Below are 11,713 nucleotides of genomic sequence, written 5' to 3' on the forward strand. Positions count from 1 at the left end.
TTATTTGATTACTTTAATCAGAGCCTTAGAATAGAATAAAATAAAATAAAATCAGAGCATTGCTCAACTCTGGTTTCTGATGGTGTTAGGGGCCACTAGTGCCTCAGGTACGAACCTTTTTACATAACTACTCTGCTATTTCCCTACCCTAATGCTATTTTATTTTATTACTATTATTTTTTAATCAGAGCACTGCTTAGCTCTGACTAAAGGTGGTGCTTAGGATTGAACCTGTGACTTTAGAGACTCATGTCAATTGGCTAGTAGCCTCCAATTCTACAGTACATGAGTGTCTGATGGTTAAAGTAGAATGTGTGCAAAAACAGCCTCTGTACTAGTGTCATACACTGAGGGGAAAATTTATACTTTATTAGAAAACCCAAGTTTCAGCCCTCTAGGAGGTGGCACAGTGAGTAAGGCACTGGATTCTTTAAGTATGAGAACCTTAGTTCCATCACCAGCATCACATATGTCCGATGTGTTCACTCTTTCACTTGCTTTTTCATAAACAAATAAGTAAACCTTAAAAAAAAAAGAAGTACAAAGTTTCATTTGTAGGCTTTTTCACATAGCCTGTAGTAGTAATAATAATTAATTATTATTATTATTATTTTTAGATTTAGACAGAGAGGCACAAAGGCAGAGAGAGAAAGAGACCACAGCACCGATGCTTCCTTCAATCAGTTGGGGTCAAACTTGGATTGTGCACATGGCAAAACAGCACACGATCAAGTTAGCTATTTTACTTGCCCAATTATTATTTTAAAATATTTATAAGCTCTGGTTTATGGTGGGGCCAGGGATTGAATTTCTGGGTCTCAGGCACAAAAGTTTCCTGAGAACATTGCTGTGCTATCTACTCACCCTCTCATCATTTCCCCTCAGATCACCTTGTAGGCGGGAGATAATGTTTTACAAAGGCAGTTGCTGCCACATAAGTACATTTTCTTTCTGTCCTTTTAAAAGATTGATTTGATTGACTGAAACAGAAAAATTGGGAATGAAGGAGATAGTGAGGGAGAAGGAAAGAAAGACACCTGCCGTCCTGTGACACCCGCCAGCCTCCATAAGTACATCTCATCTCTTCCAAGTGAAGACTCCCACCACCAAATGCCTACTTTCCCTCGCCGTGTATGCACTGGGCCCCCAGATCTCCATTATCCTTTCAATACTCTCTCACCTCCCCTTCCTTGTAGTAATTTTATATAGATTTACTTATTAAGAAAAACCGCCAGAGCATCACTCTGGCATTTGTGACGACCAGAGAGCGAATCTGAGGTCTCAGGGTTCAAAGTTCAACGATCTTATGCACTTGCGCCACCTCCTGGGCCGCCGTGGTAATTTCTTAAAAAAAAGTAATAGAGCGAATTATCTAACCCGCGTATTAGGGACAGTTCGTTTTGTGAAATTGGTAGAACCTTGCTAATCAAGTCAGGAAACAGATAAGAAGAAAAGCACACATTTACAAAAGGAGATTTGCAGACTGTCTGGTTCTACCGCTTTAAGCAAAGGTGGAAGGAGGCCAGGGGGCCGGTCTTTCCCCCCCCCGCAAGAGTCTATGGTTTTTCAGACTCCTCTTGCCACTGAGAACTCTATGGTTCCGGGGCGGGCTGGGAGGAGGGGAGTTTGAAGATCGTGGCGGGAAATGGCGGCTGCAGCATCTGTTACTTGGCAGGGTTTCTCCGGAGCAGGAGGGCACCGGGTCTGTGTCTTTTCCTGAATGGCTGAGCCGAGTCTGCGATGAATCTTCCGCGCTGGAGTGGGAAGCGGCGGCGATCGGCGTCAGACTCCTTCTCGGGAAGCGGCGGCGACAGCAGTGACAGCCTCCTGTTGCTCTCGGGGCCGGTGCTGAGCCCGCCCCCGGGGCTGGCTCGCCGCCTGGAGGCCCGCGGCCGCGCAGCTGCAGGTAGTGCGGGGCGCTCCCGGACCTGCGGGCTGGGAGCTTGGCGGGCACCTGCGCCCGGCCTCGGGTGGGACGGTGCCCTCTCCACGGAGCTCGCTTGTTGGCGCTGCTCACCCGGCTTCCTCCCGTTATTTCTAAGTTTGTCTTTCACTCCTGGTTTGACAGATCACTCACTCACTCACTGTTAAGACCTGGTCATGCTTTGAGCTTATGTATATTCAGCGACCGCCTGCCTGGTCGTCACAGTTAGTGGTCTTCTGCGTCTTTGCACTTTTCTACAAACAACTTAATTAGCCGGCCAAGTCGCTGCTGTAGGAGGTTCGCTCCCAATAGCGCTCGTTATGCCTTGCTGACGTTTTGACGGATGTACTTTAAACTCCTATATTAGAACGAAATTCAACTATTAATTGCCCCACCCCTGCCCACTCCCCCCCTTTTTTTTTCTTGAAAGGAGAATGCAAGCAGACAATTCCCGACGACCACCAAACAGACAAGCTGTTGTTGGCAAATTGGGGACTTCCTACAGCAGTTCTGGACAAATATCACAGTTTTGGTGTAAAAAAGATGTTTGAATGGCAAGCAGAGTGTCTCTTGCTTGGACAAGTCTTAGAAGGGAAGAATTTAGTCTATTCAGGTATTTGAATTCGTGCAAAATAATTTCTCTACTGTTTTAAAAATATTGTGATAGTAAAGGATACTCTGTTGGTCTATGGGTTTTAAAAAAGGTGAATGAGATAGTGCTCTGAACCAGGGAAAGTTTACAAATATATATAAAAAGCAGTGCCTTATGTATATTTCAGTCACATAAATTACATTATGTGAAAGGGGAAAAGGAAGAAACAAGCAGAATTATTCTGTTTCCCATTTTTCTCAAAAGATATTGAGTGTAGGAAATTAAAATCTGCTTTTCCCTCTGTTAATCTCAGTTGCTTTTCATTGTGTAAATATCATAAATGTATAAGTGAGAGTTCACACAATGATTTTATAATATTTATAAATTGACTTGCATCTACAACATTTTATACAGAAGACCATATGTAACATACTCTGTAAAGTTATAAATAATTTCAAGGGCAATTTTGGCATATATGCTTTTTAACTTTTGGTTATTACTATACTGACTTTAGAAATGTATCACTTGAATATGCACTTTTTAAAATATTTTATTTAGTTAGTTATTTCCTTTTTGTTGCCCTTGTTTTTATTGTTGTAGTTATTATTGTTATTTGATGTTGTCATTGTTGGATAGGACAGAGAAATGGTAAGAGAAGGGGAAGACAGAGAGGGGGAGAGAAAGATAGACACCTGCAGACCTGCTTCACCCTTGTGAAGCAACTCCCCTGCAGGTGGGGAGCTGGGGGCTCCAACCGGGATCCTTACTCTGGTCCTTGTGCAAACGTCATGTGCGCTTAACCCGCTGTGTTACTGCCGGACTCCCAAATATGCACTTTTATCAGTTTTTTTTTTTTTTTCTGAAATTGTGAATCTTAAAACTTTCATTGTGGCTGCAAAAAAATAAATAGCATATCAGTAGTCAAAAGTTCAGGCTATCGAGTTGACTGTTCAGACTGGCTGGTTTTGAAAACTGTTTCTACCACTTTATTGACTCTAACCTTGCAGCTTACTAAAGAGAATTCCAGAGAGGAGTTACATAGAAGTACTCAGCAAATATTAATGGGATTTAGTGGTAGTAGTGGAATGATCTGAATGGTTTAAACTAAAGTTTTGGTTTCATACATGTAGTCATTAATTTCTTCAGACATCTTGATTCAAACTTTTTTTTTTCAAAGAGAGAGAACAAAAACAGAAAACCATGAACCCAACCATCACTCTGGCACATGTGATTCCTGGTATCAAACTCAGGACCACTTCTGGGCTGCAATTTGGATTAAAAAGTCTATATCCAAAAAAAAAAAAAAAGAAGAAAGAAAGAAATCTATATACTAGTTTACTCTCCTCTTCTAGACTAGGCAGTAAACTTCTGACTATAATGGTTTATCTTTTATCTCTGATCTTGTTTTACTTATGCAGTCAAATTAATATTTATTTATTTTTAAAATATTTTATTTATTTATTTATGAGAAAGACAGGAAGAGAGAGAAAGAACCAGACATCACTCTGCTACATGTGCTGTCAGGGATTAAACTCAGGACCTCATGCTCAAGAGTCCAGTGCTTTATCCACTGTGCCCCTCCTGGACCATGCCAAAATGATATTTATAAAGTACAAATATGGCTTATCACTTTTCCCCCATAAAACTCAGTAGTTATTCTGTATTGCTTTCAGGATAAATTCCAAACTACTTATATGGTTCAATAAGAAAACTTTTTCTAATGATAGTTCATTTATTTTACTCTAAACCATGTACTTTATATTTTAGGCTTAACTATTTAGTGTATCATGTTTTTGTCCAGGCCTTTGTATATGTTCTCTCTGATTTGTTTGTTTATTTCATGAAAGGAACAAAAGGAGAGGGGAAAGGGACAGGCCAAGTGAGAGCTTTGGTCTGGCATATCTGGTACTGGGGATTGAACCCCTGGCTTTATGCATATTAGTCCTTGGCTCTACCATGGAACCACCTCAGTGGCCTCTTTTTTCTCCTCCTCCACCTCTTCCTCCTCCTTCTTCTTTTTATTTTTCCTCCTGGACTATGGCTGGGGGTCGGTTCCTGCACTATGAATCCACTACTCCTGGAGGCCATTTTCCCCATTTTGTTGCCCTTGTTATTGTTGCTGTTGCTGTTGTTGGCTAGGACAGAAAGAAATCGAGAGAGGAGGGAAGACAGAGAGGAGGAGAGAAAGACACCTGCAGACCTGCTTCACTGCTTGTGAAGCGACCCTTGGGATCCTTGTGCCCGTCCTTGAGCTTCATGCCATGTGTGCGTAACCTGCTGCACTACCACCCGGACCCCAATTTTTTCCCATTTTTTTATTGGATGGAACAGAAATTGAGAAGGGAGAGGAAGGTAGAGAGAGAAAGATAGATACCTGCAGACCTGGTTCACCGCTTGTGAAGTGACATCCCCCCCTCTGCAGGTGGGGAGCCAGGGACTCTAACTGGGATCTTTGGGTGGGTCCTTAATGCTTTGTACTATGTGCGATTAACCTTGTGTGCTGCAGCCCGGCCCGTTTCTTCTTGACATACCTTTTCTTTTTCCTACTTTCTCATAAGTATTACTTCCATTTCCATGAACTTTATAATCCCTTTCCCTTGCCTTTTGACTCCTTTTTATAACATTAAAATTGTTTATTTCCTTTAAAGCAGGGCTTTTTACCATTAGAGGTCTGTTTTTGCTTACATTTATTTCTTTTATGTGAGAGAGAATGACAGCACTATTCTGTCATATGTGTGTGAGGATCAAATCCTGGGCCTGACACAAACCGTGCTGTACTTGCTGAGCAACCTCTCTGGCTGGAATTAATAAATATTTAAATGAAAGTGTCCTTAGGTACAAGCTGAAGTTTCAGTGATATTCATAAAATATTTTTTTCTACACAGTGATTATTTAACAATTTTTTATTTCCATTGTGAGACTATTTAGAAGGATGGTTTAAATTTAAGGACATGGACTGGCAAAATAGCTCATTTAGATAATGATCTGCTTTAGCCATACCACCCTGAACACGCCTAGTCTCATCTGATCTCAGAGGATAATGATCTTCTTGTGTACAACCCAGGTTAAGCCCAGAACTCACAACAAAGAATGAAGCTTTGGTTCTGTAGTCTCTTTCACACTCTTTCTGTCTCTCACTTAAAAAAAAAAAAATCAAGGAGTTTACAGAATATAAATGTTTCCAATGCTAATTGAAGTTTTAATTGTTTAGGCTCTGTAGCTATGGATTGCTTTTTTTGGCGGGGGGAGAAAGAGGGAGGGAGATGGTAACACCAGGGTTTACCCCTATTGATGTAGTTCTCCCATTTGGTATACTGGGGACTTGAACTTGCATGTGGTCTGCAGCAAAGGAGGGACCCTCCCAAGTGAACTATCTTACTAGCCCTAGAAAAAGATCAGAATAGGGACTTGAGCATATACGTCTGTGAGTGATTAAACACGGCCTCAGGCTTGCAAGTCCTGCACTCTGCTGCTGAGCCCCTCTCTGGTAGCAGCTTTAGATAGATTATTATTATTATATATCAAATATTATTTCTTTTTGTGATGACCTTGTGGAAAAACATGTTTTAGCTCCTACAAGTGCTGGGAAGACTCTTGTTGCTGAATTACTTATTTTGAAGCGGGTTTTGGAAATGAAGAAGAAGGCTTTGTTTATTCTGCCCTTTGTCTCTGTGGCTAAAGAGAAGAAATACTATCTCCAGGTAATCCTCTTAAACTAAGTTTGAAATTATGGCAAGTCCTATTATTGGCATCTGTGATTTTAGTCATCTGAAGCAAAATTATAAAAGTGGAATATAAAGTTTCTCTTATTACATCACAGTATAGCTTAAAATCTTACTCTTGTATAGAGGAGGAAGGGTCATAAAATTTAAAAAGGAGTTGGTGAAAATTATATTGCATTTTTTTCCCTTAGGAAATAAGCAAATCACTTCAATTTGCATATAAACATGCAAGAATCAGAATTTCATTTAAAATTTAAAAAAAAATTTAATTTTTATTTATTTCCTTTTGTTGCCCTTGTTTTATTGTTGTAGTTATTGATGTCATTGTTGTTGGATAGGACAGAGAAATGGAAAGAGGAGGGAAGACAGAGAAGGGAAGAGAAAGACACCTGCAGACCTGCTTCACCTCCTCTGAAGCGACTCCCCTGCAGGTGGGGAGTCAGGGGCTTGAACTGGGATCCTTACTGGTCCTTGTGCTTCGCACCATGTGCACTTAACCCGCTGCACTATCGCCCAACTCCCAATTTGAAATTTTTATTTACATATATATATATTTATACATATATATATATATATATATATATATATATATATATGTCTATATAAGTGAGAGAGGTAAAGATATAGAGACCAGAGCATTGCTCATCTCTGGCTCATGGTGGTGCTTGGGATTGAAACTGGAACCTCAGAGCCTCAGGCATGGGAATCTTCTGCGTAACCAATATGCTATATCCCTTTACTTATTATTTTTTAAGATTCAGACTCTGACACATACATACCCAAACATACTCTCTCTCTTTCTCCATAGTAACAGACCTTCCGCCAGTGCCAAAGCATTGCCATGTGCTGCTTGGGTCTTTAGCAAGGTAGCTAATGCACCTTACCTGGTAAGCTATCTTGCTGGCCTGGAATCAGAATTAAAAGAATTATCATTTGTTTTCAGAATAAGCATTTTAATAGAATAATATAGGAGTAGACTAAAACGGGGAAAAGAATATATATATATATTTAAAATTGTCACCAGGGTTATTGCCGGGGGTTGATGCCTGTGCTACTGAATCCACCATTCCCAGTGGCTATTTCTCCCCCCCCCTTTTTTTTCCTGTTATACTTGACAAGACAGAAATTGAGAGGGGGTGGGGGAAAGTGAGAGAGAAAGACACCTGCAAACCTGTTTCACTACTCATGAATCATCCCCACTACAGGTGGGACATGGGGACTTGAACCCTGGTCCTTCCATAGGGTAATATGTGTGCTTAACAGGATATGCCACCACCACCCAGCCCTCAAGAAATAGTTTAAGGAAGTATTCTGTCCAAATCAAGGATCAGTTGTAACATTTACAGGAATGAAGAACAAAGATATATTGGTACTCAATTAAACCTCCAAACCTGTGATCTGTTTCCTTGCTCTAAAAAAATCAATAATAAAAACTTTCATGTGTATGATGTTTACTGATTTTTTGAGGCACTTTTTTTTTTTTTTGATAAGTACAGTGTTTCATTAAGTGTCATATTGATTGCTATTACTTCTTCAGTAAAAATAGTGCTGTTTGAATGGCAAGACTATTGTATTTTTATCCCAAGATATCTGGGTTCTAGTCCTAGTTTTACCACTGTTTCTTTAGACCAAGCCCATGATTTACTGGGCCTGTTTCTTTACTAGTGAAATCTTGATGTTAACCCCAGTACTGTGGGTTAACTCAGTAAACATTCAAAGCAGAATAGCTCTAAAGTTCTATGGTTCTCTAAATCTTTTCAACAGTTATTTCAGAGACCAATAGCCACAACAATAACAACACTGGTCCTACACGGTAACATCCTCTCAACTTAGACCAAATTAGCAAAATGATGAAAGGATCCTTTTGATTGAAAAAGTATGTTACTTAAACCAGGGGGAAAAAATTACCATCCAAGTCCTACTGCATTTGACTTTTAGAAGCTTTTCTTCCACTATATGGAAAGCTAGTCTTTAGTGGGATGATGAGGATTTCCTCATGAAATATTACTTAATTAATTTATTCATTTTATGAGGGTGAGTTGGTGGAAACCAGCCAAAGCACCACTCTAGCATATGCAGTGCTGGGGACAGCAATCTACACCTTAGGCATGCTCTACCCACTGAGCTATCTCCCTGGCTGCTGCTTTTTTTTTTTTCTTTTTTCTTTATTGGAGGATAAATATATAACAGTCATGCTTTTGTTTTTTAAAGTGTAACATTAGTATTAAAGTAGTAGTTTATTGACTATTAAACATGTAAGTGCTTAGGATAATTTTATTCAATTTTAATTTCTGTAGTTCTCAGAATTGCTTTAATTGTTAGATTAAAATGGAATGTTTAATTTTAACTTTTTCTTAATTGAAAATCTCTTAACTGAGTTTTATATCAGTTCAAAAATTAATATTTTTAGTTTGAATCAAAAAGGAGCCACTGCTTCCTTTTAGTAACAGCTAAAGAAGGTCTTTAGATGGTTATATCTATCAACTGAAATATAACCAATTTATAACTTGCAAATTTCAACTGTGTTGTTCCTTTTTGTTCAATTAGAGTCTTTTTCAGGAAGTAGGAATAAATGTAGGTGGTTATATGGGCAGTACCTCTCCAGCAGGGCATTTTTCTTCCCTGGACATTGCTGTCTGCACAATTGAGAGAGCCAATGGTCTGATCAATCGCCTCATAGAAGAAAATAAGATGGACCTATTAGGTAAGGAGATTAGGACATGAGTAGATACTTTTTTTTTTTTTACTGTAATGGGGTGGAAGTATGATTTTTTAAATATGTTCTCTCTCTCTTGTCCTTCATTTACTTCTTTTTAAATTTTAATGAAAACAATTTTTTAATATTTATTTATTCCCTTTTGTTGCCCTTGTTGTTTTATTGTTGTTGTTATTGATGTCGTCATTGGATAAGACAGAGAGGAATGGAGAGAGATGGGGAAGACAGAGAGGGGGAGAGAAAGACAGACATCTGCAGACCTGCTTCACCACCTGTGAATCAGCTTACCTGCAGGTGGAGAGGTGGGATCCTTAAGCCCATCCTTGTGCTTTGCACCATGTGCGCTTAACCAGCTGCGATACCGCCCGACTCCCTTTAATTTTTTTAAATAATTTTTTATATTTATTTATTTTCCCTTTTGTTGCCCTTGTTGTTTTTCTTTTATTGTTGTTGTAGTCATTGTTGTTGATGTCATCCTTGTTAGATAGGACAAAGATAAATGGAAAGAGGAGGGAGACAGAGAGAGGGACAGAAAGATAGACACTTGCAGACCTGCTTCACTGCCTGTGAAGTGATTCCTCTTCAGGTAGGGAGCCGGGGGCTTGAACTGGGATCCTTATTGCCGGTCCTTGCGTTTTGTGCCACATGTGCTTAACCCGCTGCACTACCACCTGACGCCCTTTATTTTTTTTCACCACTCCAGTCACCAAAGGTCTTTGTCCCCCTCCCCTCCCCCATAGATAACCACTATAGTTCTCCTAGTTTTGAAAATAGGTTTTTTCTTTTTTTCACATTTGTATATTCAATTGTCTATATTCTGCATGTGAATGAAACCATTCTTTAGTTTGTCCTTCATTCCTTACTTGTTTCACTGAGCATAATCTCCAGTTCTATCCACTTTATCCAAAAGCACACAATATCATCCCTTTTGTTTGCTGTATAATACTCTGTTGAGTATATGTCCCATAATTCTTTTATCCAGTCATCTATTGAAGGGCATTTTGGTTGTTTCCAGGTTTTTGCTAGTGTGAATAAAGCCACAATAAATATGGGGGTACAAATATCTTTTCAAAACTGTTATTATATCTTTGGGGTATATGCCTAGTAGTGGAATTGTGGGGTCACATGGCATTTCCATTTGTATTTACTTAAGGATTCTCTATATTGTTCTTTAGAGCGGTTGCTCCAGTTTACATTCCCACCGGCAATGTAGTAGAATTCCTCTGTTTTCACATCCTCTCCAATACTTCTCTTCTTTATTTTATTTTTTTTTTTATGGAGCCCATTCTAACAGGTGTGAGGTGGAATCTTAATGTGTTTTTTTAAAATTTATATATATATTTACCAGAGCACTGTTCAGCTCTGGCTTATGGTGGTGTGGGGGATTGAACCTGGGACTTCAAAGCCTCAGGCATGAGAGTCTGTTTGCATAACCATTATGCTATCTACCCTCTGTCCTTAATGTGGTTTTAATCTGCATTTCTCTGATGATTAGCAAATTAGAACATTTCCACATATGTCTGTGGGGCATATGCCTTTCTTCTTTATCATAGATTAACTGTCCATGTATATAAAGTTTCATTTCTCAATTCTATTCCATTAGTCTATGTCTATTTCTGCTTTAGTGCCACAGTGTTTTAATTAATATAGCTTTGTAGGATAGAGAATTGTTTATTTGTATCTTCTGCCCACTTTTTAGTTTCCTACTGTTTATCTCTCTGGGAGTATGGACCAAAGATCATTATGGGGTGTAGAAGGTAGAAGGCCTGGCTTCTGTAATTGCTTCTCCACTGGAAATGAACATTGACAGCTCGATCCATAACCCCAGCCTGTTTCTATCTTTCCCTAGCTGGGCAGGGCTCTGGGGAGGTGACCTTCCAGAACACACTGGTGAGGTCATCTGCCCAGGGAAGTCAGGCTGGCGTATATATAAGATATATATTTTCCCCCAACTAATGGATTCATGTACACATGTGCCCTGTCTCATGGGCCCTGGTCTATATGTAGGTTCTATATCTTTGTTAGGAAGTATACTCCTGGAAATGGAATTAAGGAGTCCTATGAGTTAGGAAAGGTCTCACCAAAGCATTGGAGTTGGGGGGTTGATATTGCAGGCCTGGCATCTCTGGATATAGTCTGAAGTGAAACGTGTCGAGGTGGCAGTGGTTGCAGTTTTGGTTGAGATCAGCAGATGCAGTATCAAATGGCAGAAATCAAGAGAAGCATGAAGGGCTGGGGGCCTGGCTTTCACCTGCTCTTGCCCCAGCCATGGGACTGTAGTGCTGTGGTATCTGTCCTTATCTCCCACTCTGTCTTTCTATCTGAAAAAGTCAACCCTGAGGAGTGAAACCTGGTGATGGAGAAACAATTAAAAAAATAAAAATAAAAAAGCAGGTTGGGTAATAAACAACAGTTCCCCTTGAGGTACCTAACAATTGTTTTTTAGACCTAGAATACATTGTAGTAGGGTCATCTTGAAATATAATTATAAAACATGTGAAGTCCAGTTTTTGTTTTGTGGTTAGAAATTCATATTACCAATAAAATATTATTATTACAGATGTTTACTATAAGATGTAAAATAAGTAAAACTTTATAAAACTTATATGGAAAATCTCTTAGGAATGGTGGTTGTAGATGAATTGCATATGCTGGGAGATTCTCATCGAGGGTATTTGCTGGAACTTTTGCTGACGAAGATTTGCTATATTACTCGGAAATTCTCATCTTGGTGAGTACTGGCAATAAGTGAGTTTCTG

The 11,713-nt window shown here is 39.4% G+C and overlaps 1 protein-coding gene across 1 annotated transcript in view; it reads left to right on the forward strand.

The window, feature by feature from the left end:
• Nucleotides 1–1,607: 1,607 nt before the first annotated feature.
• The window catches only part of POLQ (DNA polymerase theta), a 136,020-nt gene continuing 125,914 nt past the window's right edge, over nt 1,608–11,713 (forward strand). The window contains exons 1-5 of the mRNA XM_060198280.1: nt 1,608–1,906; nt 2,355–2,537; nt 6,087–6,217; nt 8,786–8,942; nt 11,577–11,685. Of these exons, the coding sequence (XP_060054263.1) occupies nt 1,741–1,906; nt 2,355–2,537; nt 6,087–6,217; nt 8,786–8,942; nt 11,577–11,685 (746 nt within the window). The 5' untranslated portion in view covers nt 1,608–1,740. The remainder of the gene's footprint in view (nt 1,907–2,354; nt 2,538–6,086; nt 6,218–8,785; nt 8,943–11,576; nt 11,686–11,713) is intronic.

The sequence above is a fragment of the Erinaceus europaeus genome, chromosome 9 (assembly GCF_950295315.1).
Source record: "Erinaceus europaeus chromosome 9, mEriEur2.1, whole genome shotgun sequence".
NCBI lineage: Eukaryota > Metazoa > Chordata > Mammalia > Eulipotyphla > Erinaceidae > Erinaceus > Erinaceus europaeus.